Source organism: Crocuta crocuta, unplaced genomic scaffold (assembly GCF_008692635.1).
Source record: "Crocuta crocuta isolate KB4526 unplaced genomic scaffold, BGI_CrCroc_1.0 scaffold64, whole genome shotgun sequence".
Lineage (NCBI taxonomy): Eukaryota > Metazoa > Chordata > Mammalia > Carnivora > Hyaenidae > Crocuta > Crocuta crocuta.
Genome location: NW_027530640.1, coordinates 6625536 through 6651167, shown reverse-complemented (window position 1 = coordinate 6651167; position 25632 = coordinate 6625536). Strand labels below are relative to the sequence as shown.

The 25632-nt window shown below is 46.7% G+C and overlaps 1 protein-coding gene across 2 annotated transcripts in view; it reads left to right on the top strand.

Annotated features, from left to right (window-relative positions):
• Nucleotides 1-25632, top strand: part of FSTL4 (follistatin like 4) — a 407161-nt gene that overhangs the window by 943 nt on the left and 380586 nt on the right. For both annotated transcript variants that reach the window (XM_077768629.1, XM_077768627.1), the window contains exon 2: nt 6667-6802. In XM_077768629.1, coding sequence (XP_077624755.1) covers nt 6677-6802 — 126 coding nt within the window. In that variant the 5' untranslated portion in view covers nt 6667-6676. The remainder of the gene's footprint in view (nt 1-6666; nt 6803-25632) is intronic.

Sequence of the window (25632 nt, the reverse complement as noted above, 5' to 3'; positions counted from 1 at the left end):
CCTGCTCCGCGAAGCCCGCGGCTTCGGTTCTGCCCTGCTGGTCGCTGTTCAGACAGAGCGCCCGCCGGCCGCCGTTCCCTGCTGGGGAGTCACTAGGGAGCAGTTTGTTTGGGGGACGTTCGGGCAGGAAGCTTGAGCCTGAGAAAGCTTGTGCAGTGGATGATCTCCGCTCTTCTCTGCGCCAGCAAAGGAGCCCTATTTCAAGTTTGGGGGACACCTAGGCGACCCACACAAAGCGCTGCGCTTTGGGCGCTTGTCGTCCTGAGTTGGCGGCCGAGCGGAGCGCGAGCCTTCCGGGCTCCCTGAGCTGACCCAGCGGCGCCTCCGGCTCACTCGCCCACGGCCTGCCACCTGAGGACTTCGGCGACCGCCACTTTGGCAAGGGCAGAACCCCGCTGGAGGCAGCAGGAATTCTCCCAGCGCCCGGGACGCGGCGAGCTGCCGGTGCAGCGCGCCCGTCTGCTGAACTTCCCGGGGCCCCGCGGAGTCGGACCTTGCTGGGTCTGTACCTCGGCCCGCTAGTCAGTGCCCCTGCGCCGTCCCAGGGACCCCGCGCCACATAACTGTCGCGGACGATGATGAATCGCGCTCCCGCGGCTCTCTCCGCTCTCCTCTAGGTGTCGCTTCCAACGAGGTTTCCCGCGAGTGAAAAACAGCGCCAGCCGCTTTTGGTCGGTTCCCTTCCTAAATTCGTTGCAAGCCTGTGCACCGGGAATTGTGCTCGATGGGGCCCCGGGATACAAACATTCGTCCACGTTCTCTGGGCCAGACATAAACAGATTTTCATTAGGAGGTGGCACGGTAACTCTTAACCACCTGTGTGCCGGGAGTGGGCCTATTATCTCTGAGGCATCAGGAAGAAATTCAGACGTTTCTCGAAACTCAAGTCCCAAGTTATTTTTCCACCACCAGGCTTCGAGGAAAGTCAGACAAGACTTTCAACAGTGTCCTGTCAATCCTGGCGTGGGCGGGTTTCTGTGCTTGCCTCTTCTGGCTCCCAGGACAGGCTCAGGACTGGGTACTGGTCAGATGAAGGGTTCAACTGGCGAGTAAATGGTCTGGGGAATGAATGATGGGTCTTCTAGGACGCCTAAGCTCCAGTAACCCTAAGGCTGCAGCTCATCTCCGATTTCCTTCTTGGTTTTGTGAGAAGGTACTACTGCAGGATTACTACACCGTATCTGTTTAGACGCTTAGCTGAATGTTAGCTTTCTTCCCATTCTAGAAAACTGACACCCTTCCCCCAAGACTTGAGACTGAGCCAAAGGTCATTCACGATGATAGCCTACTTTATAGTTACTGCAGTGTGTTTTTNGCTTTCGGAGAACTTTTTTTTTCCTTCTTCTGTGTCCTGGAGGTAGGTGAGGGAGGGGTAAGTCGGATTTTTCTACCCTGACATTGCTCATGATTGCTCTCTTGTTATTCTCAGAATTGCAGATTTTTTTTTTTTTTTTTTTTTTGGTGATCTTCATGTTGTGATCTTTTGTTTAACTTAATACTGTATTCCAGAAACTGGCATTGAAGAGTCAGGATTTCATAAAATATACTTTAATTCCTACTTTACCTGTCTTGGTATTTCCCTACCAACTCAGCCTTCCTGTCTTGTTGATGTGTGGTCAATTCTGTGCTAACTTCACAAAATTCAGAAGTTATTTCAAGAGCACATATTTTCTTAAATTTTCTTAATGCGTCACACAAGGCGTGGAACTCCAAGTAAAACAGAACTAAGTTGCACGAACATGGTCTAATTTAAATGTTGAGACTTGAGGGTTCCTGGAACTCCTCGTTATGTGGGTTAAACTTCATGGTAAATAGAGGTGCCAAGACTTCTACACTGCACACAGAGTAATTTAGGCATTCAATTTATCAAATGTTGGAACAATTTACTAAAGATAAAGAGCAGATAATTAATGGGAAATGCAGTGTAACTTCATTATGGCTTGCTGCAGGGTTAGCCTGATCTATTTCCATGCCTAATTTCCCTGGGTTGCTGTTTGAGGGATTATTTTAGGAAGTTTGAACCCGTTGCTTTTTTCTTAAAATACTCCTGTATCAAACCTAGGGTCCTAAACCTTTGAGAAGAAACGAGTATGTATGTTGCAGGTTTTTAGGACAGAGTCAGTGCAGCTTTTTTTTTTTTTTTTCTTACTAACTTTGGGCAGAGCTACAGGGGTTGGTCTAAATTACCTAAAGTAATTGGCTAGAGCATACACATGGTTAGTTAGAAGCATTGGAAATTCAGGTGCCTCAGGGCTGCAAACCTTACTGTTGTCTTCAAGGCTCGGGTGGTATTGCTTGGTTCTGCCAAATCATCTTTATAATTTCTGGTCTTGTTGGTTACAAAAAGAAGCCATTTCCACATGGCTAATCCATAATGTCTAATTTGGTGATGTTGCCTTATTCTGGGAAAGTTGCTGAAAGAGAGTACTAATGCACAATCTGTGCAAAAGCTCTGCGGGTCTGAATCCCTACTCTTCCCAAACAAGGCGGGTTCCCAGAGGAGAGAAGTTTGTGTTAGAACCACTATGAGTTTAGTGTTGTTGCTTCTCTCTGGCCTCTGACCCTGTTGCATAAAGACAGCTTGGATACTGGTGTGTCTTCTGTGGTGGGGCACATTTGGAACCAGCATATTCATACCTGTTTTCCCCTAGCCGTTTATATTCTTAGGTCACTTTTTTTCAATTTTCTTGAAAAAGCAAGTCTGTTTTTGGTATGTGACATCATACAAGATTTGTAGCACCTGTATTTAATTTTAAATACAAGTAATAGCGCAGGTATCTGTTTATATTTTAAAACCAGAAAATCCTGTGCTTTACACCAGAGCAGCAGAGAGATGACCTGGTAGAGCCCATCCAACACTAGAGAAGCAGAGTTAGTCTTTTCTAAACAGAATGCACACATATTCCATATATGATTGTGATCATGTAGGAAACAAAGCCTTTGTCTGGGGCTCAGGATGCCTGGATTTCAATCTAGGTTTGGCTCCTGACCTGGCTTACATATTGGGTCACTTCTCTGACCTTTCAGGACTGTGGTGTCCTACATGTGAAGCAGAAGCCACGTTAGCAGCGGCTTGCCTTGAGTTTGCAGAAGGCGAGGCTTGGGTGGAAAACCTCGGAGGAAGCAGGTCTTAAATATCAAGTGATTGTGCTTTATGAGTTGTTTGAAAGAAAAGGCAGTCCCAGCTCTTTTATGAGAACAATCTCGGATAGATTTATGGCCATTCCTAGGACTAGAAGCTTATAAACCTAAATTGATCTCAAAAGGAACTCTAGGTTGAAAAAGAAGGTCTGTAATATTATGGATGGTAGCTTCTTACTTCCGTAATGAGGAGCTTCTTGTATTTTCTTCTGTCTGAAGGTCAATAGGGCTATTTGAAGGTGAGGAGTAATGAGTCAACAGCTCTACTTCCCTCCAAGTGCCCGTCTTGACCATGCTGAAATTGCCCGTTAGCAGAGAGGCATCCTTGCTGCGTGGCATTCTGTGCATCTCCTCATGGTTTCTTTGTACAACTATATTTCTTCTTGGCCAATACAGACAGCAGCTACAAACGCTAAGGACAGTGTGCCAAGTGGCCCCATTCTGGGGAGGGGTGCGGAGAGGAGCAGCTTGGTTCTTTCCTTGTGCTCTGCTCCTACTGAAGGGTACAGCTCTTGGCAGCTGTCAGAGGAGAGACTCTGGGTTTCCTATCATGCTCTTTCCAGGCTTTCCCCATCTTAGTAAAGCAGCTGTTTATTGACACAAAGGATTGCTAAGTATGGAGAGGCAGCAGAGGGTGGATGGTAAGAGCACACACCCAGAGTTCACCTGCTGGGCTTGGAGTCCTGGCTCTGACATTTATTTGCCCCGTGGCTCTGGCAGGGTACTTGGCCTCTCAGCGACCTGTCTGCTGTGTCACCTGACTGGGAATTAATTATTGCCCTCATCGTGGAGTACAGGTGAGGATTAGGAGTTAATACTTGTAAAGCATTTAGGACAGTGCCTGCCACATAATAATGGCTATGTAAAGTGCTAACCAAATAGATAGCCTCTATTTGGTTATTAGATAGATCATCAAAATTGATTAAGACCCAATTTTTTTTTTTTTTTATGAACCGAACCATCATAAAACTTGAGTTGTAAATTTTTAGGCTGTTGCCACTGTAGATAAAATGAATTGTCAATCACAGTGAGTGTAAAATGACATTGAATATGCATCCACCATGCAAATGAAGTCCAGTCTGGTGGTGGCCGAGCTGAGCAAGATGTTACAGAGAAGCTGGCTAGGAATATTTCAGTAGTTGGCCTGCCTCTTGGATTTGCTTGTCTATAAATAAAATTTTAGGGGACCCAGAACACAAACCCCATAAAACCAGAGACCACCCACGTGCTGCGTGGCTGGAGCCCACGCGTCCTGAAACACAATTCAAGCAGCTGGTTTAATGCCCAAGGTCTGGGTGCACCCTGTGAAACAGTTTTGGAACTTGCCAAAATAACAACTGAAATGAATGGATTTTATTTTGATGCTGTTCCATTAAAAATAGAACATCAAGTATAATTGGTCTTGGATTACTAGGCAAATTGAAAATTAAATACTAGATTTCGTGGCTTGAATATTTCATAATTCCAGATATTGACATTGTATGTTAAGTAGAGTGAGTTTTGATTATTTTGCTCTTCTTAGTTTATTCAGGCTCAAAAGCGTGAAAAGGGAGAGAAAAAAAGACCTTTTGTATGTGTACTTACCTCATGAGCACTATTTGATAGTGGAGAAATAGAGAAGAATTACCAAAAATAAAGTAGGAAGTAATGTCTTTCTAGTTTGAGTTACTGTTGACTTTTTGCCGTTCTTGGAATGAGGCTCTGTGTTCCAAAGAGAATAATTTATGGAGAGTAGGGAGTTACCCTATTTATTTTCAGAAAAACTGGTTGCATTTAGCACAGCCATTTTAAGGTGATTTCTCCCCAGCTCCCCAGTCCCTGGAAAGAACTCACACACTGGAGCTAGAGCCCCAGGTCGGGCCCATGGGGTTGCAGGGCGGCTGGGGGCGCTCCAGTCCTCCCTCAGGTAGTAGAGGAAGCGGCGCCCTTCCACACGGCCCTGCCTTCTTCCGAGTGAGGAGCAGGTGCTGATGGTGACAAGACTGTGACCTTCACACTATTTACTGGCCATGCAGACTCTTTGCCCAGTAGCTCCAGCTTTGCCAACAGATGTCAATGAAGAAGAAACAGATAGAGGAGTGGGAGCCTGTGGACTGTTTGTAAGACAAGAGACCCATTCTCTTTAAAGACACTCCTAACTTAGAACCTTGCCTTTTCTTAGGCCATTGTTAGATGCCATTAGTTTCAGTTGGATTTCTCCTTCCTGTGGGCATTTCTGTCTCTGGTGAGGGACATAAAGCATATCTGGAAAGGCAGCCAAAAGAAACTTGGGAGTGAATTTGTTGGGTGGTCCTTTCATCAGCGTTAGTGATGGTGGGATACCTCCAACCCTTCCTATTTCAAGTAGGCATCCTTGAAAGTTGTTGCTATGGGGACAATCAGGGGTGGACTCCTCCGTCAGCCTCTAATTTCCCTCAAGCCACTCATCATTTCTGATTGGGTTACCTGCTCTGGACCAGCTAGAAGCCAGGTCACATGGAGAAATGGCCTCCAAGGAGCTCTGTGTCTTCATCTCCCAGCCATAATCAGGATGCTGTGTGCACCCCATGCAATTAAGCACTAAACTGTGTAGTGCTCACAGAAATCAATAACCCCTCCAGTTTTCTTGAGTACAAGTTGTAAATACTGCGTGATGAGTTCTATCTACCTGGCTGTGTTTCTTAGAGATACTGAAATAAAGGTTGGAATGCTTACGCTAGAAACCTTAAAAAAAAAAAAAAAAAAAATAGCTAAATGGACAAGTCCACTAGCCTGTGTCCTTGTTCCATTAGCATCATGGCTGGCACATGGGTGGTAGTTGAGTATCTTTTGTAGTTGATCCTTGGTTTTTTTAATCCATGTAATTCTTGGATTACTTTGAATTGCCCATTTCTTGTCCTCTAGGATTTTAGACATTTTATCACATGAGCCTCAGGAAACTTAGTTACTGAAATTCCATTATCCATTGGGTGCTTGGACTTCTCTCCAAGGAGAACAGTCTTGAAATGAAAATACTGAGCCTTATAATGCCATTTTGAAGCTCATTATCTTGTAAGCTGAGACATCAGCCACAAACAGGGTACAGTACATTTAACATCCTTCCTCCTCAGCATTTACTGAGCACTAATTGTGTGCCCAAGCCCCAAGGTTTCCTGAAAAGACTGAAGCCTGGATATGTGGTAACTGAACAGAGGTGACACAGTGTCTTCACCCTAGTTTGTTCTTGGGGATGGAATGGTAGCTGGCATGGTGGATTGGTTTCTACATAACAATTAGCATTTATAGTGTTATCACTATGTGTCTGACACTGACTTCTTTGACCCTCAGAGCAACTTTATGAAGAATGCATATCATTGAGCCCCTTTTATAGATGAATAAACTGAGCCTCATAAGTACTCCTATCTCTCTGTAGTAGAACAGAAGGGTTTGTGATAGGGTTTAAACTTAGGTCAATCTGATTCTGGAGTACAAGTTCTAACTACCTACCCTGTGACTTGATTGTATTTTGTAGTACTTAATTCTGAGCATCTGTCCTTTTCTCAACAGACTCCACGAAATGAAACCAGGACACCTCTGGCTGCATCTGGCGCTGCTTGGGGTTTCCCTGCCAGCTGTGCTGGGGTGGATGGACCCAGGAACCAGCCAAGGCCTGAACATGGGTGTGGGGAACTCGCAGGCAGAGGTATCGTCATGTAACAGATGATATGACATTCGAAACTTGATGCTTTTCAGTGCTAAGGTAGAGAAGAAATCAGATATATTGAGTTTATACCAGTTAAACTGCAGTGTGGGTTAAAATTGTTCCCCCTTTCTGGTAGGGGACAGAAGGAAACAACATGTGTTGATATAGACCAGAGGTTTCTATCACACTGTAAGTAATAGCCTAAAATCTCTCCAATGCTGAGAATGTACTCCACAACCAAGCTTTTGTTGTATGGTTTGTCCTCCACAAAGACCCTCAAGAGAATAGGCTTTTTGTATATTTAATAAAACTCTGAAAATGCAGACTTAGTGGTGAAGCACACCCATGTGAATTAATGAAGTCTTTTAATTATAAAATGTGTGTTAAAAGAGAGAGACTCCTTTTCACGTATGCAGATAAAAAGAACCAAGCTGGGAAAGAACGGGCAAGTAGGGAGTCCTAAGGGAGACTGTCTTAATGAACAGATAAGAATGATTAATGGCATGTTAGGTATATATAAATGCTTCTAAAGTGCTTGAAAAACTTATTCTCCAGCGCTTCCCTGGAGAGTCTCGGTACACTGCTAATTGCTTAGTGAACTTGGTCTTAAGTACTGAAGAGGATTCATCAACTGCAACCAACCCTGCTCAGGTACTAGGCCTGATGAATTTGGGGCTCTGGGGGGAGAGCAGTTTTTCTGCAGGAAATGCTTTCTGTGTGCCTAACCGTAAGAAAGAACCACACCCTTTGATTAAAAGTACCTGAGATTTTCTTGGGAGTGTCTGGCCGGCACAGTCAGTTAAGTGTCTAACTTTGGCTCAGGTCATGATCTCATGGTTCACAGGTTTGAGCCCCCAGTTGGGCTCTGAGCTGCCCGCTCAGAGCCTGGAGCCCGCTTCAGATTCTGTGTCTCCACTCTCTGCCCCTCCCCCACGTGCTTGTTTGCGTGCCCTGTCATGTGTGCATTCTCTCTTCTCAAAAATAAACAAACATTTAAAAAGTTAAAAACAAAGTACCTGGGATTTTCTTTTCTGATGTGGTAAATATAAAATTTATGCACGAGCTTCTCAGGGCCTTTGAGCTTTTATTGTCCTGCTTGATGCATGCCCTTCCTCTTTTCTCTGTGCTTCTTTCCTGTCTTAGGGAATAAGCAAGAAGAGTTACCTCTAAAAGTCAACATTACCAGAGTGAATAATGACACACGGTGTATGGAGAGTAGGATTAATGCATTATTTGATCAAAAGATAGGATTTCTTTCTCATTATTACTTAATTGTAATGCAGTCCCAAACCTACAAACCTTAATCTTTGGGGAGCTTCAAAAGTAGCTGAATGCTCATGTTTGCTGCTAAAGTTTGTGTGGCTTCCTTTTGGGGTACACAGATGATCTGAAGAACAGCACTATCTCTTCCATCACCGTGCATGAAGGACAGGACTTAAAGCTCTTTGGAAAGAGCCTGGAGGCTGACTGGCTGGCCAGCCCTGCATTCCCCATGTGGGCGTGGCTTAGTCATTGCACTCCTGTGGACACAGAAGGAAAAGGATCACTTCAGCCCTACAAATACATTGTTGAGTATTTAATAATAAAGCAAACGGGCAAACACAGATAAGCTTATTTAGTCTTCTTCCTATTGGGGCTCCTTGGCACACTGTTATAAATCACTTATTTCAATTAAACAAGTCAAGCCAATTAAGGTGGGATTTAGCTGGAGGTAAAGTGAAGGTAAGTTAATATCAGCCTAGGGCATCTTTATCTCTGCTCTTAACACCCTAATAGTTGTGCACCATCAAGAAAGCACAGACTCTGCTTATGGTGTGGGAGGAAGGCTTTTTGTTAGATCAGGATGTTGATTTTTCTCCTCCCATCAGGACAGTGGCCAGGAGGTGTGCCTGTCCCCCGAGTCAGGGCATGTGGCTGCTTCTGAAACAGGAAGCAATCCCTCTGCAAACTCCCAAATGCAAGAACTGCTATTTTATTGATCCAGTTCTTGTGGTGTAGATTTCTCAAACTGTAGTAGCTTCTGCTCACTGGTCTGCTTTCATCAATGATGGAATGAGATGATGTCCATGCTCATGGGCCTGGGATACAGGACAGGAAATATTCAGATACAACAGAACGTTTATATGTAACTCACTTGTTTGGTGATCTTGAGCACACTCTATGCGTGGGTTCTTCATACAGCATGCTCTCGTCTGCAGTGCTGTCCTTTCCACATGTCTGAATCTTCCTCCTCCTGTAAAGCCCTGCACGCATTCTTGGCTTTTCTCTAGAACTAACTTTGAGCCCTCTTGGTCACATGTGATGTCTCATTCTTAGCGTGTGGATAAAGCCTAGCTTACTTAGGTTTCTCTTCCTTACAGTGTCTAATTGTCTTAAGAGCCAACTAGAGACTCCTTGTGTTTTGAGTTAATCAGTATTCAACATTTGTTACTAGTCATGAGGTCACCTCATGCTTTTAAAATTCAGATGAGATAGCCAATCATGGAAATGTGTGCGAGTGGGGACCGGAGTGGTCTGCCCAACAAACCTGTAAGCAGCTTGTAAGCCAGGCCAGGTGGAGATCGCATCAACATCCAAGGTTGTCTTGATGTGTTAGAGATTCTGGGCAGTTTCTTTTTGGAGTTGTAGCTGCTAATATATCCATAACTGATGGTCTAAATGATACGAAACTCCTTTGGGAGTTTCTTCAGACCGTCTTCTTCCTAGAAGAATCATAACCAATAGACTTTTGTGGGCCTGAGTAAATAAATCAAAAAACATTTTCAGGACTAAATGGTAAAATGTTTCTGATGTTTCCTTCCTGATTAGTAATACTTAACAAAACATTCATTGACTTCAGATTTTTAAGTACTGGGAAAGAATTAATACAATTTGACTTCCTTTAAAGTTATTACAACAATTATTTGAGTGTCCTAAGGGTAAATGAGGATTAAATGACCAATGTGTATGTGTGTTCGCACATTTTTAAGGCAACAATGGCAAATGTAAATTTTGTTAAATTGTTTTATGTACAGAGGCTGCAGTTGAAATAGCTTCAAGGAGTTTATCGTTTTACAAATGTAGATGAAAAGAAATGTAGCAGGGTGGAGTGCTTCTTTAATAAGAGCTGAGTGGCAGAATGTGGCCTAGAATACTAATGAAATTCTGAATTCAGAGGAAACAATTACGAGAGATAAAACTTAGTGAAATCCTAAAAGAATTAAAACTTTCCCTTCTCCCCCACACTCTGGCTGAGATAAATAAATACAGTACTAACATCAGTATTGGTAGAATTTTATATTTGGGGAGACTAGGAAAGTGAGAGGTGGCAGCCTAGGGAAGTGTTCCATTCTTAGGGACAGTCATTTGTGGGAGTGTTCTTCCTGCCTTTTTGGGCCCTGCATGCTGTGTTCCCACCACTGGCTGGGCTCTGAGATTGGATAGTGGCCATTACATAGCCCTACACATCCTTCATATGTTCTACTGTCCTTTCTCTAAATTGTTCTGACTTGTACTTTCTAGTCCTGCACTAAATAACTATAAATATTGGTCCCTTTAAGATGGGTAGCTTCATATGCCTTGGTGCTTACAGACCAGAGANCTCTGATTGGCTCATTTTAGCCACTCTGACTGGCGTGAGGTGGTATCTCAGTGTGGTTTTGATTTGTATTTCCCTGATGAGGAGGGATGCTGAGCATCATTTTATGAGACACCATGTATTCTTAATGTGTGTAAGATCTCAGAGGGAAGGCTTCGAGGAATAAATGTGTCAGTGGTATCAATAATCAGGGTGGTCCTCAACCTCCCTAACCCTAGGGGTCAGCATAAGAAAGTGCAGAACGGCTCTTTGCCCTTTCTGCAAGTGTTGGTCCTTGGTGCTGCTGACTGTGTTCGGGGGCACTCCTGTCCCTCAGTTGAGGTGGCTTCTAACACGGAGACCTGGAGTTCCCTGGCTCCCTTTTGCATTGGCTGGGAGTTGAGGAAGATGTGGGCTGCTAGGCTGGGCAATAATTTTTAAAAAATACTTCTTTTCTCTAATCACTGTCATCGTCCTTACACAGTTGATTGAATTTAAGATAACGGTCCCTAGCCCTTGCTAGTCATGGTCTCCTTCCCACCCACAAACCATGCCCCACTCTTCTTTCTGGCTCCTGACTGGGGAAGAGTAGCTGATCTTGTGTGGGCTTTGAGGTGTCTGCTATTCACCTCTCCTTACTCTTGGCCCTCAGGCTGTGGGTGTGGGGAAATCACCTCTCTTACCTGTGAACATCTGGGTCTGGGCTGGCATTTTCTGAACCTCTTTTGCAGGCATCTCTTAGGGACGTCTTCTGTGGATTCCCCATTCCTAAACACTCAGTGGTGCTAATTCCAGCATTTAACTGGCTTGCCAAGATGAGATTCTTGGTGAGCTGTCTCAGAGGCCTGAGTGGGCTTTTCCATGGGTCATGGAGCTCTGGGATTGCGGGCTGCTCCTCTGGGAGGATCCAGGACCTCTGTTGTGACTGTGGAGCGGGCATGGGGTTTCTCGAGGCGGCTCTTCTCTCGTTCTTGAATATTCAGCCGTGACTGTCTTCTATTTTTAATTTTTTAATGTTTATTTTTGAGAGAGAAAGACATACACAGAGTGCAAGTGGGGGAGGCGCAGAGAGGGGGACACAGAATCCGAAGCAGGCTCCAGGCTCTGAACTGTCAGCACAGAGCCTGATGCCGGGCTCGAACTCAAGATTTGTGAGATGACTTGAGCCAAAGTCGGACGCTTAACCAACGGAGCTACCCCGGTGCTCCAGTCATGGCTGTCTTACGGTTATTCTCCACGAGTGGGTGTGGATTTTAGTTTCTCAGGTCATACTGGGGGGAGAGCACAGCTTCCCATTTGCAGCTGTGTGAGTACATCCATTTTCGAGGTGAAGAATGGTGGCAAGTAACACAAGTTCCTGGGGGAGTTGGATGAGCCATTTCCCACCTCCGGAGTTAGTGTGGGCTGTGCCCTACAGCAGCATCTCTTGAACTTGAATGTGCTTGCAAAGAGCTAGGGGGTCCTGATACAATGCTCATGTAGTAGATCTAGGATGGGTCCTGAGAGTCTCCATTCCTCCCCAGCTCCAGGTGATGCTGATACCGCCAGTCCCACAGGTTACTGGGTAGAAAAGCTCTAGAGAAGACCCCCCCCTCCTCACCCCGTACACATCCAAGAAAGAGATTCTATTTCGTGATTAACACTAGCTTTTTTTTCCCTTAGCATTTGTCACTATGATGAGGCTGACTGTAGTCAGCAAAAAGAGAGACATTTACAGGCTGCAGTCATGCTGGGAAATAGCCCGATGCTAGGTGGGCTGGGGGGCAGGGAGGCGAGTGCAACAGTGAACTGAAATAGCCTGGGTTAGAGAGTCTTTTTCACCTATTTAGAAGGGAGTAGGTGGACAGGTAAACTTTGATTTCTGCACCCAGGGTTCCTCACTGGCTCGTTTGCAGGTGACTTAAATCCTGAGGGTCAGCCCCCACTCCCGTGCTCCCACCTGTCACTGTCTCCATGTCACCCATGCTGGTGTCCTGCCCAGTTCCTGTCCCCAGGGCCTAGGCAGGCTGTTTTGGGGATGCGCTTGCCAGGTTGGTGTTCTGTTTGAGGGTCTTGTTTGTATTTTTACCCTTGGACAGGGGAAGTTGCTGTGTTTGCCTTTGTGTTGCGTGTTTCTCTTCTCTGCCTGCTCCCAGCATGCCTCTTAGCCTCTGCCAGTCACTGCGCTGTGTGCCCCTTGTGTATTTTGAGATCGTAGTTAATAGAGTTTTAATTGGCTCTGAAAAGTTCTCTGACCCAGGAAAATGAACATTTATAAGTTCACAGAAAACCATTCTTTTTCTTCCTCTTAATTTAGCATTTACTCATCTACTTTTTTTATGCCTCTGCTGCTAAATAATCTATGCTTCTCTAGGAAACTTTCTACCCTTGTAATCAGGACATCAGGCCATGCATTATAAATTGGGTTCTGATTTCCATTTTTTCGGGGAGTTGGCAGCATCAAATCCGCCAGGCCCCAATCATCTGCTTGATTTATTCTCTGTGACTTGTGGGTTATCTCTCTTGTTTACCATTTAGACCGAAGTAAATGCCATGATGGTGTCAGATAGGCTCTAACAGGCCTCATGCAAGTGGGCTCTACTCTTCTGTCCTGCCAATCCAGGGTCATTGTCCTTCTGCTTCAACCACTGTGGTGCTGCTCTGAGTCCCTTGTCTTGTCTGCAGCCACTGGGGACGTGGAGGGCACTGGTCCCAGAAATGGAGGGGATCAGATGAGATGGGCCCAATGTTCTGAGCAAGTAACACCTAAACAAACTGCAATGAAACCCAGATACATTGGTGATTGGCCCCTGTGGCCAGGAAGCCATCTGTCCTGAATTTAGCTTGGCCTCTCAATAGGTGGGTAGCCACATGTATCTGCTTCTTGGCCTTAGGCCTTCCCTTGAGTCAGGAAGGCATAGACCAAGAGAAACTCAGTCTCTTTCTTCCTGGGGTCTTCGTCCTAATGCTAAGAGGTATTTAAAAAGATAAAACCTGTGTATTCTCATTTAATATTTGGTCTTGTTGGAGCTGCTAGCCAACCCTGGAGACCAGCAGGGCCTAGCCCCATGCTGTGCCTGGATGTTTCAAGGACTGTTGGGAAATGCAGAACATAAAATTAACTTCACTTTAATTTTTTTGAAAAATTTTAGTGTTTTTATTTATTTCTGAGAGAGAGAGCGAGCGAGAGCATGAGCAGGGGAGGGTCAGAGAGAGGGAGACACAGAATCCCAAACAGGCTCCAGGTTCTGAGCTAGCTGTCAGCACAGAGTCCGATGCGGGGTTCAAACCCACGAACTGTGAGATCATGACCTGAGCCGAAGTTGGACGCTCAACTGACTGAGCCACCCAGGTGCCCCCACTTTAGTTTAATTTTAAAGTCTGTTCCCTGACAGCACTTCTGGGCTTAGTACTGAGCTGTGTCACAGAATCCAGCTTTGAATGGACCCCTGCTGGGTGGAGAGGGGAACAGAAATCTGGTGGAGGGTTGGGGGTAGGGGCAGCTCATGGTTTACCTGGGGCTTCCTCCTCTTCTCCAAGGGGTGGCGTCATGCTCTCATACTTTGGAGGAAGCAGTCCCCAAGGGAAGGATCTGTGTTGTGGTGAGGTCTGACTGAAATGGAGCCAGGAGGGTAGGGCAGAGGCAGAGAGCTCTGAAGTACATTTGTTGGATCAGTTAGTGGGTAGAAGTGTGCAGCTCTGGCATTGGAGCTGCGGACAAAATCAGGCATGTCCCAGTGCTAGCGATCTGCCTGTGTAATGTGGGCTGGCCTCTCTGTGGTCCAGGGTAAAGCCAATTAGTCCTTTCACCCAGTTCCAATACTTGAAAGAGAACCCACTGGGGAGAACCAAGCAGAGCCCCTTAAACACAGTAAAAACCTAACTCAGAAGTGCAGTCTGCCTAAGGCTGCTGATATCTGCATGAGAACACAGGGCCTCATTTATTCCAGGTCTAACCTGGGCACAAACTAGGTCCATGGACTTGAGTCCCTCCCTTCTCTTCTCCAGCCTCAGTTTCCTCATGTGAAAAGGGAGAGCACGGCCTGGATGCCAACTCTGATCCCTTTCAGGTCGTCTATATATCTTAATTCTATGGTGGCTGACTGGGTCCTTTTAAACCCTGAGATGAATGTTATAAGTGTCCTTTCAGATGTCTTTCTACCTCTTGTGTTCCTGTATGGCTGTACACCATCTGGGAAGTCTGAAAGTGTGGCTCGTCCTTGTTTGTCTAATGTCTCTTCTGTGTCCCCCTTTGGGAAGGGCATAGCAGTGAGGAGTTCCCTGTCACTTGATGGGGGTGAGGGCATGGTGACCACTGGGGGTCTCTCTGACCAGCATTACTTTCCTGTCCCTCTGCACAGACCTGAGTCTTCACTGCAGTGTGCAGATGGTATACACTCCAGCGCCCTGCTGGTGTCCCTGAGAGGAGGAGGAAGTTCTCGGCATACTGAGCTTGGGAGGGCAGCTTGAATGGCCTGTCTTAGTCCTTGTGTAATGAGGGCTAAGGTTCAGCTGTGTGCTGGGGTCTGTGCCCTACAGAAATGGTCCTGGGCTTTGTGATTGCACAGAGCATAAAAATGAAAACTTTATTTTTAAAGATGAAGCTACCTACCTAGAATTCCTATCATCTCCTCATTTACACTTCGTTTGACACTTTTATCTGTAAAGGAAGTGAAAGACCAGGCTTCTACAACAAAGGGGAATGCATCCCACAGAAGCCTTCTCCTGGCGTGTGGAGATACTGGGTCCCCAGATGTAGGTCCAGTGTTGTTGCTCTCTTCAGTGTCTGTCTGAATTTCATGACCAGAAAGACCTAGCTCCAAGATAGGGAAGATGGGTGCTCACCCCAAAAGGAGGTTCTTGTGCTCTGCGCATAAGCAGGGGAGTCAGCTTGCCAGGGTATGGGTTACATGAAGGCACTGCTCTGTGTCGGAGTGACAGGTGCATCTGGATTTTAAAGGAAGAGTGGAGTACAGGGTTTTGTGATCATGGTCTTTAGAGTTTCTTCACCATCTCTTTAATCAGCTCCTGAAAAATGGCACACCTCTGCTACTTGGTTGATGATCTCTTCTAATAAAAGGCAGTTTTATTTATTTCCTACCAGAGATGGAATGGAGAAGGGAAGATGAGTGGCCTTTGGTTTTAGATATTCCCTCAGTCAAAGGGGGCCTTTGACGTCCACTTTGCCTGGGGCAAAGATGAGGAGAAGCTGGTGCTGGTGAGAGACAAGTGTTGACCACAGGGAATCACCTTAGAGACCACTGGCTTCCCCTATCTATAAGAAGTTGCCAGAAGGTATTTGTGCAGTTGCTTGCTGGTCCATCTAGAGACTGAGTCCTTGGCTTTCCCCCTTCCACACTGTTCCAACATGGTGTTGAGTCCAAGTTGAAATCTCTCTGGAGGTCTTAGCTGGAAAGAAAAGCTGCCCCTGTTACTTTTGTTAAAATGCTGTTAAGTTTGAGTTTTCAGTTACTGTGTGTCTGGACTCAAAGCCAGTGTGTGTGTGTGTGTGTGTGTGTGTGTGTGTGTGTGTGTATTTCTAAGAGGTGAGAAGTGGGGGGCAACTGGGTGGCTCAGTCGGTTAAGCATCTGATTTCAACTTAGGTCATAATCTTGTGGTTCACGAGTTCAGGCTCTGTGCGGAGCCTGTTTGGATTCTGTGTCTCCCTCTTTCTCTGCCTCTCCCCTGCGCATGATCTTTCTCTCAAAAATAAAATAAAAATTAAAATAATAAAAAGAGTTGAGAAGGGAAGTAATCCCTACTTCTTTCTGAAATCCTTGCCACCCCTGATCGCCAGTGAGCCTCTCGCGGACTACGCGGTGGCTTAAGATCACGCCTCAAAGGTACCGTCCATCTACTCATCCATGAGGGTGTTGGCGGCCTGGCCCAGCAACAGAGGTGAGAGGTGCCAACTTAACAGCCCATGTTTCCCCTCAGCCGCCTGGGCCTCTGAAGCATGGCCTACTTTTCTGATAATACCCCTGTCCCTGCTCATGCTGAGTCCTTCTCTGTGCTCTTGGTACCTCGGCTGGCAGTGGGGCCCATCCCTGCTGGGGCAGCTACCTGGTCCTACCTTTGCCTCAGGGGCCCCTCAAGTCAGAGGGCTCAGTGGCTCAAACCTAGCTGAGGAAAGTCACTTAGTCTCTCTTACCTTGAGGTTAGTGGTGAGTAAAATGTACTTGATAACAGGGCTGATCTTAGAGTTGTCCTGATGTGTGTGACACCTGGTGCAGAGCATGGCAGTCAGAGCTGCGGTTTTGTGTCCCACTAAGTCCCCATCAGGAGGACTCTGCACCCTCTCCCTCACCACGGCCTGACATGCCTGTGTCAGCTGTAGTACTTGTTGCTCAGTGTTTGGACCCTCAGGGATCCTCTTTCTGGTGGAATTAAGTACCCTTGGGTCTGGAGCCCCAGAGGCACTAGTGGCCAGTATAGCCTGCTACACGGTAATATGTCCAGGTTTTTTTTTTTTTCCTTTTTAATTTAGAGAGAACATGCACAAGCAGGGAGTGGGGCAGGGGGAGGGAGAGAGAGAATCTTAAGCAGGCTCCACACCCACTGCAGAACCTGCCATGGGACTTGATCCCATGACCCTGGGTTCACGACCTGAGCAGAGATCAAGGATTGGACACTCAACTGACTGAGCTACCCAGGTGCCTGCCATGTTCAGACATTTTTAAGGGAGTGAATGAGCCAGGGATCTCTTATTTATGTTGGTGGCATGTGGGAATTTGGACAAGGTGACTTGAATTTCTAGGACTCCTTACAGAAGAAGCCCCAGGAGAGACTGGACTCTCTTTGGTTTTCTTTCGGAGTAGAATCCTGTCACAATTTCCAACATCCTTAGAGTCCTCTGGGTTAAGAGTGTGAGAGGGGTGAACCCTGACTCACTTGCAGTCCTCTTCGTACACTGTTTGCTGGGGCCTGCCTGGCCCTGGCCGTCCCTTCTGCCAAGAAGCCAGCATCAGTGTGGCAGGCACATCCCAACCTCGCCCCAAATGGGAGCCCAGAGAATGAAATGTAAGCTCAAGCAAATGCAGGATGTTCTCATTGTGCTCAGAATTTTCAGGGTCCGCAGAAATAGCTTGTGGCTGCAGGGAGGGGAGCTGCTGAATGTCCCTACAAAGAGAGGAAGGGATTGAGGGCAGTGGGAACAAAGTTGTCTTTGGAGATATCATTAAATAGGTACAAGACTCTCGATGGCTTTTCTTTTTTTTTTTTTTTTCTAAATGTTTTATTTATTTCTAGGAGAGAGAGAGAGAGAGAGAGACAGTGTGAGCAGGGGAGGGTCAGAGAGAGAGGGAGACACAGACTCCGAAAATAGGCTCCAGGCTCTGAGCTGGCAGTCCACACAGAGCCCGACGCGGGGCTCGAACCCATGAACCGCAAGATCATGACCTGAGCGAAAGTCGGACGCTTAGCCACCCAAGCGCCCCATCTCGATGGCTTTTCTTGATGCTAGTCTTATGACTGTTGGAATAAAAACTTTTTAAAGCTGTTATATCTTTCACATCTTACTCTCTAAATGAAAACAGCTCTTTGCTTTCTTTTTCTAGCCTTGCATTTAAAACACGCTCAGATACTTCCTCTCTGGTAAAGATCTCAGGTCCTGCTGATGCCACATTTTGTGTGTCCATTCCGGTAAAATCAGCTTTGACATGGGTATGCTGGGAGATGTCAGATGGGAGAGGCCTGCCAGGTAGATGTCTAATTGGAGTGCTTTTAGAATATACCCCACTGGTCCTCCTCCTCCACTCTCTTCTGTTTGATTTTTACATATGTTGTTGTTTTCCCTTGTGCATTTGGCTGTGAAGAATGGGATTCTCTGCCTCATGCTTGGGTGTTCATCCTCTCGCAGTAGAGCTTAGGAGTATGTCTTTGTGTCCCAAAGAACAGCTTCTCCCTTGAACTTCTCAGGATGCTACGTAGCTCCTGAGCATGGGTCCCTGGGCCCTAGGCTATCTGGGTCACCTAGGGCATCTGGTGGTCTTAAATCTTAGTAATCAGGTATCCACCGAGCACTTAGCTGTGTGCTTGGCTCTGTCTGAGAGCCAGGTGGTTGAAGAGAAATGACATCTGTGAGTCTGTTCTTGGAGCTTGAGGACCAATGGGCATGGGTGGGCTTGGTGACTGGGAGGGAGAGAGAGTAGTCGGCTGTTGCTGAATGGAATATGCATTAGGATACGGAATTAAACATCTCTGTCAGTTGTTGATCTTTTATTACCTGTGTGTAGTGATTAAGTTAATTTCTCAACTGTAGCCTAAAGGATATTAGGTACATTTATTGAGTAATAAAGGAGAAAGTAGCTCCTGCCTTCCCTAGTCCCACTGCTACATCCCTGGTCTCAGAGCAGGATGCCTGTTCTATTATTAGTCCACACATTGCTCACCTCAGGGCTTGTGACTGATGGCAGATCTAGTGTCACAGGTTGGTCCTGGCCCATGATTTGGTTCTCTGGAGCCCACAGAGGGTGGGTTGAAGGCTGAAAGAAGCTGGAGTGTCAGAGTGTCCCCCATATAGAAGGAACATGGTATTGACTGCAGTAGCCCATGGTGTCCAGGCTCAGAATTTCAGAATTGCAACCAGAGCATCCCCAGCCCTGCAATTTTCCAGAACCTGTTCCCTAGAGCAGAGCCTCTGTACCCGCTCCTAGGGTGGTCCACCCTGACATGGCCATGTCCTTCTGGTTGGCTCCGTGCCTCCTAGGTCCCACCTAGAGGATGAGGCCGGATGCATGGTGGGGACGGCTGCTTACTATTGCTCTGTCTCCTCTAGCTTCTGGCACTATGGCATGTGGCATTTCCACCCCAGAACCAGAACTGTTAGACTGGAAGCCTTGGCATTCACATCAGAGCCCCACCTTGAGCCATGTGTCCACTCTTGTCCTACTGGTTGCACCAGTTAGTTTGGTAATTTTTAGTAATGAAAACACTTCTGTGGCCATGCTGACTAGAACCAAATTATCGGTGATTCATTATGCATTCCAGATGAAAATGTATAATAAAATGTAAACCTAATCTCCTTCAAAGCGGTTTTTTTTATGTTACCAGAAAAGATGGTCCTGAGCTGCATTCTACAGGAAATTCCTGTATGTGGGCTGGTGCCTCACCGTGGGATTATGAGAAAGGAGAAAGAATAAGTACAAAGAGCACTTTTAAGAAATCACCTGTATTCTTGCAGTATGCCGAGCAATTAATAGAGTACAAGTCATGTTCAGCTAGCAGTGGGGGCCAAACCGTGGGTGACAGGAGAGTTGAGAGCACAGAGGTGCTGGAGGGGGTGGGCTTGGGAAGAACCTTCTGGAGGTGGAGGGCCTTGAAGGGGATGGTGGAGATGTGTGTTGGGTGGAGGACATGTGTGTTAGGAAGATGAGCCCTCAAGTAGAGATGGGGGTGGAATAAGACCCTATCTGGTGGGAAGGGGGAGAGAAGAGATGTAGGGGTAGATAGCCAAGCCTGCTGTCAGAGTCATTGATCAGGGACTCTTCAATTGCCAGGAGCAGAATCACCTTCCAGAGTGCTGATGTCTAAAGAAGGGTCATCCTGAGGCCCCAGAGATGTCCTGGAGCCCACTGCAGGCCACCTGTCATCCTGCTTCTTCCAGCTGCACCATCTCCCACTTCTGTTTCCTTCCCCCTCCCTATCGTCTGTGGGGGCTGACCTTCCCATGGAGCTGCAAACCCCTTCCTGTGGCCTTTCCACTGTACCTCCAGCCCCATGGCCCTGTGGACCACATGAACTTACAGCTCCAGGGCCATGGACCACCCAGCCTAGGCCTAGTCTCTGAGAACCTGGTGGCTCCACTTGGAGAAGCCAGGGGACAAGTCCCCACATGTGAATGGACATTGGGGAGCTCTGAGCAGGGGGTAGGGGCAGGCTTGGAAGGCTCTAGCAAAGGAGTGGAAAGGTGCATTAAAGTGGGGGAAAGAGATGGCAAGGCTGAGGAGCCCGCCTCCACCCTCTCAGGGCTCTGGCAACATGAGCGGAGATGGTTGGAGGTGTAGGGAGTTGATGGAGGTGAGGTTTGCAGTCTCCATGTGGTCTTCATTCTTTGCTCTTGTGCTGTGCCTGCCTCACTGTCACCAATGTCTGACTCCTTGGTGCCCTCCCCCAAGCCTTACCACACCAACCTGGCCCTTATGTGTGAAGCAGTTCAGAAGCCCAGCCTACCCATCCCTAGGTTAGCCCTGCAGACAGGCTACAGAAAGAATGCCTGATCTCCATGGGCTGACTCACCTCTCGTCAGTCACCACCCTGACCCTTCTCTGCATCCTGGGGCCTGTGCTCCTGACAGCCAGGGCCTGGGTTCACAGCTGACCCACCCAGCAGCTTTGGGACTCAGATGTGGTTCCATGACTCTGGAGTCAGATCGCCTATGGTTGCAGGGCTTAGTACAGTTCCTCTGAGGCTTAGCTGGAATTGTTTTGGGGAAGAAAGAAGGGCTCCATCGAGGGAGAGTCCTAGCTTTTCCAGATGTCTCTTCTGAGAGAGTCTGCCGCCCTGTGGAATCCGGTGAGCAACATCACAGTTGAGTTGTTGTGGGATAATTAGGCCAGTCATCATGGAAGACAAGATGCAATAAATGATCTCCCAGTTGTGGGGCTGAGCTTTGCTCCCAGCCAGGTGCAAAGTCCTGTTGCATTAAGAACTTTTTTTTTTATGAAAATAAGTCTCTTTCTGTGTAACTGGGAAATATGGAGTATTAGGGAACCGGAGACCCCTCACGGATGGGGATGACGGGAAGGTGGCCTCTGGGAATCTGAATGACTCTTATTATTCTTTCCTTACAAGAATAAGAAGATTCTTGATAGGAGTTCTGACTCCTGATACAGAATTCCTTGAATTCCATAGTTACTCATGATGATAAAATTAATAAGCAACTACTCTTTTGTCAAAGCTTTAAGTGCATTTCTTAACTGACTTCTTAAAAAGATTCTGTGAAGTACTATTAAATTACTAAAAAATTTTTTAATGTTTATTTTTGAGAGAGAAAGAGAGCGAGCACCTGAGTGAGTGAGGGAGGGATAGAGAGAGAGAGGGAGACACAGAATCCAAAGCAGGCTTCAGGCTCTGAGCTATCAGCACAGAACCTGACATGGGGCTCGAACCTGCTAACCATGGAATCATGACCTAATCGTAAGTTGGATGCTTAAGCAGTTGATCCACCCAGGTGCCCCATTAACTTGCTTATTTTAAACATCTGGAAACTGAGGCTCCAAGATGTAGGTGAGCTATTTGAGGTCTCTTAAATATGACCTGGTGGAGCTGGGTTTGCCCCTGGAATTCTTATGGTCCCACTTATGCTCCTAACCACTGCAGCCTGGTGTTTGAGGCTTTTCTTAGCCTGAAAAATACTACATGTATTTCTGATGTATTTTTGAGGGTAAGAAAAGGACATTTGATGATGCTGAACATTAAAGGCTGAAGCAGACCATATCAGATCAGGTAAGGTGTCCCCACCTCCCAGAGGACAGTGGAGCTTGAGGTAGCCTCCTGGGACGGGGCTGTGGGCAGTTTCTTGATGTTCCCTGTGGAGAGTGGCAGAGCGTGTCCTGCCCCTACTCACCCCCTGGCTCCCCAACATCTACACCTTTTTCTTAATTCTCCTATTGCTGGAAAGGGTTTCCAGAGCAGCCGTTGATCCCAGCAGAATGAGTATGTATTTGTGACCATTTCCTTCCAGTTCTATAAGGGGGTCTGGTGGGACTTGGCAGCCATTGCCCAGTGTGTCCCTGAGCATCTGCCCTCTGGCAGGGCAGGGCCTGGCCAGGCCCACTGCTGTGCTCCTGCCTATGGGACCATGGGTGTCTGGGCTCTGGGTGGAAGCCTAAGTGTGATGATGCATAGTGGTCTCTGTTTCTGTTTCTAAAAAATTGGCCATGGGAAGTTGCTAAGGGATGATGAAGGCGTTCTCTCTTTCCGAAGCTGGGCTCTGGGACCTCAGGGAGGGGGCAGGATTCCCCGCTCTGGTGACCAAAGTGATTACTGTCAGATAAAGGTATTGGATGGTCAGAACACACAGTGAGCAAGGGGGTCAGTGCTAGGTTATCGCCAGAGAGAAGCCTCATGCTTATGGTGGAGGGGCCGTCATGGAAGGACGCACTTGCTTCACCTTCAGAGGTGGGAGTGGGAGGGCAGCCCCAGACACATGGGGCATGAAGCCTGGTCAAGCTGTGGTAATGGGGGGTGCTCCTTCAGAGGAATGCCTCTCTCATTTAGGTGGGTGTATATACCCCAGAAGGTTGCAGCCCCTGCCCCATGGTGAGCAATGGTCACAGCTGCCTGTGGGCAGAGAGGGAAGGTCAGTGCTATAGGCTGGGTTGGATACATGAAAGACGTAATGCAGACAAAACAACTACTTCTCTTCTCCTGTCTTACTAAGCATCTGTTTTTCAGGGGGAAAGAGGATTCAGGCTGTTGGGGACAGATCTTGTGTATGCCTCTGCCCCACCTTCTGGGAGGTGGGGGTGACTCAGGCTGACCGGCTCCTGAAGTGGCAGATGTGGGGCAGGTGTTTCTCCAGCAAAGAAGTGGTGTTCAGTGTTGCTGGAACACCCTTCTTCTGTTCTCACGACTGTCTCAAGGCCCTGCCTCGAGTCTCAAAGCTGAGCTCCTGGAGCTGCCCAGCTAAGAAGCAGAGGAAGGACGAGGGGAAAACACTGTTGGTTTTACCTGGAACTCTCAGACGGGTTAGTTATTAGGTGAATAGCAATCCAGCTATGCTGACCACGGGTGCCTTTCTTCTTTTTGACTCTGTTATAAACGAAAATTGAAAAAGAGCCTTGTTGTGCCTTAAAGGCTTTTTAATTATATATAACTCATTTAATTTAAACTACTCTAAGTTCCAATTTTAATATAAGTTTTATAGTGGTACAATGAAAGTGCCTTCTAATCAAAGTGTGTTTGGAGATTTATCTCCCTGTACAAAAGTGGATACCCCCAGGAGCCCCAGCCAATTATTTTTTTTTTTTCCAGCCAATTATTTATATAGACAGCAATCAAAAATCAGCAAGTACTGAGTGGAGGGCATGGTGGTAGAGGCTTGCAGGAGTGAGGAGGCATCAGAGCGGTTCCTTGGTGAGAGGCGGGGGGGTACTGAAGGTTGAAGGAGGTGAGTCAGCACACTCAAGCTGCCACTGTCACGCTCCCTGCCATTTTTCAATACTCGTGCCTCAGCTTGGAGGGAGAAGAGGATGCAGGGTGGGGCTGGCTTCCTGGACACAGGGATGGCCGAGCAGTCCTGAGCAGGGGAAAGTCAGGCTTCGAAGGCACTGGTCTCAACTGTAGTCACAGCTCCCTGGAGGGCCCTCTGTGACTACCCATCCAAAGTAGCAAGGCTGGGGGCACCTGGGTGGCTCATTCAGCTGAGCTTCCAACTTTGGCTCAGGTCATGATCTCACGGTTGGTGAGATCGAGCCCCACATAGGCTTCTCTGCTCTTAGCACAGAGCCTGCTTCAGATCCTCTGTCTCCGTCTCTCTCTGCCCCTCCCGCTCTTGTGCACGCTCTTTCTCTCTCAAAAATAAATACACATTTAAAAAAAAATTTAAAATAAAAAAGTACATATATTATATACACATATTATATATTATATATAATATAGTTATTTTTATATTATATATCATAATTATATATTATATACATATTATATAATATATAATTATATATAATATATAATTATTATTTATTATTATTATATGTAATATATATTTAAAATAGCAAGTCCTTTCCCCTTCATAATTCTGCCCCTGTCCCGTTTTACTTGTGAGTTTGCTGCCTCTTACCCTGACATGTTGTGTAAATTTCATTTGCTTGTTGTCTGTCTCTCCCCATCACACCACAGGCTTCCTAGGTGGCTGTCTTGGCACTGCTGTGTTCCCAGGGCAGCAAATATTTATTGAATGAATGAATACATGAAGGAATGAAGGGGTGATAAATGTCAGGAGACCATTCAGGAGGAGCACTGCCCTGGGTGTGGAACTGCGTGTCTTGTGGGGAATGATGGTGGTAGAGCAGGTGGTCCTCTCTCGGAGGCTGGGAGTGAGGAAAGAGAGGTGAAGAGGAAGTGCAGGAGATGGCCAGGAGGCTGGAGGGGACACAGGCCAGGCAGGGGCATGGGAGGGGAGGTGCCTGTTTCTGGGCAGGAGGAGAGATTCTGGTGAAGATGTGGAGATGAAGGAGGCCTCCCTGTCTCCCTGGGGGAATGAAGTTTGCCTAACCTTAGACATCTGCTGCTTGTGGGGTGTTCATCCTTATGTCCATCAGGTGCCCTTCAGACTTGTGAACAGGCCCCTTTTTCCCACTTGCCCCCTCACCCCACCCTGTGTCACCTACATCCAGTCCTACCATGTGTGGCTCTAGAACTTTTTGCGTCTTTCTGTCAGATCATACCTATGATACTCCTCCCTCCATGCTCCATGTCTAAAAAGAATGATCTTTTTTTTTTAATGTTTTATTTATTTCTGAGAGAGAGAGAGAGAGAGAGCGCGCGCGCGCGAGCGAGCATACACAGGGGAGGGTCAGAGAGAGAGGGAGACACGATCTGAAACAGGCTCCAGGCTCTGAGCTAGCTGTCAGCAGAGCCCCACGCAGGCCTTGAACCTACAAACCGTGAGATCATGACCTGAGCTGAAGTCACACACTTAACCACTGAGCCACCCAGGTGCCCCTGGATGCTTTTTATTTCTTTTTATTGTCTGATTGCTGTGGCTGAGACTTTCAGGACTCTGCTCAACAATAGTGGTGAGAGTGGACATACCTGTCTTGTTCTTGCCCTTTGGGGAAAAGTTCTCAGCTTTTCTGCATTGAATATGATGTTAGCTGTGAGTTTTTCATATATGGCCTTTATTAGGTTGAGGTATGTTTCCTCTAAACCTAATTTGTTGAGGGTTTTTATCATGATGAATGTCGTATTTAGTCCATGCTTTTTCTGCATCTGTTGAAATGATCCTATGGTTCTTATCCTTTCTCTTATTGATGTGATACATGACATTCATTGATTTGTGAATAATGAGCCATCCTTGCAACCCAGGAATAAATCCCACTTGATTTTGATGAACATTTATTTATTTAGTGGTTGAAAATTAAGGTTTTTATTTGCAAGAATTTATCCTTCTTTAAGATTTTTTTTGAAATAACACATTTATAGTCAAGTTGGTTTCCATATAACACCCATTGCTCATCCCCACAAGTGCCCTCCTCCATGCCCATCACCCTCTTCCCCTCTCCACCACTCCCATAAGCCCTCAGTTTGTTCTCAGCATTCAAGAGTCTCTCATGGTTTGCCTCTCTCCCT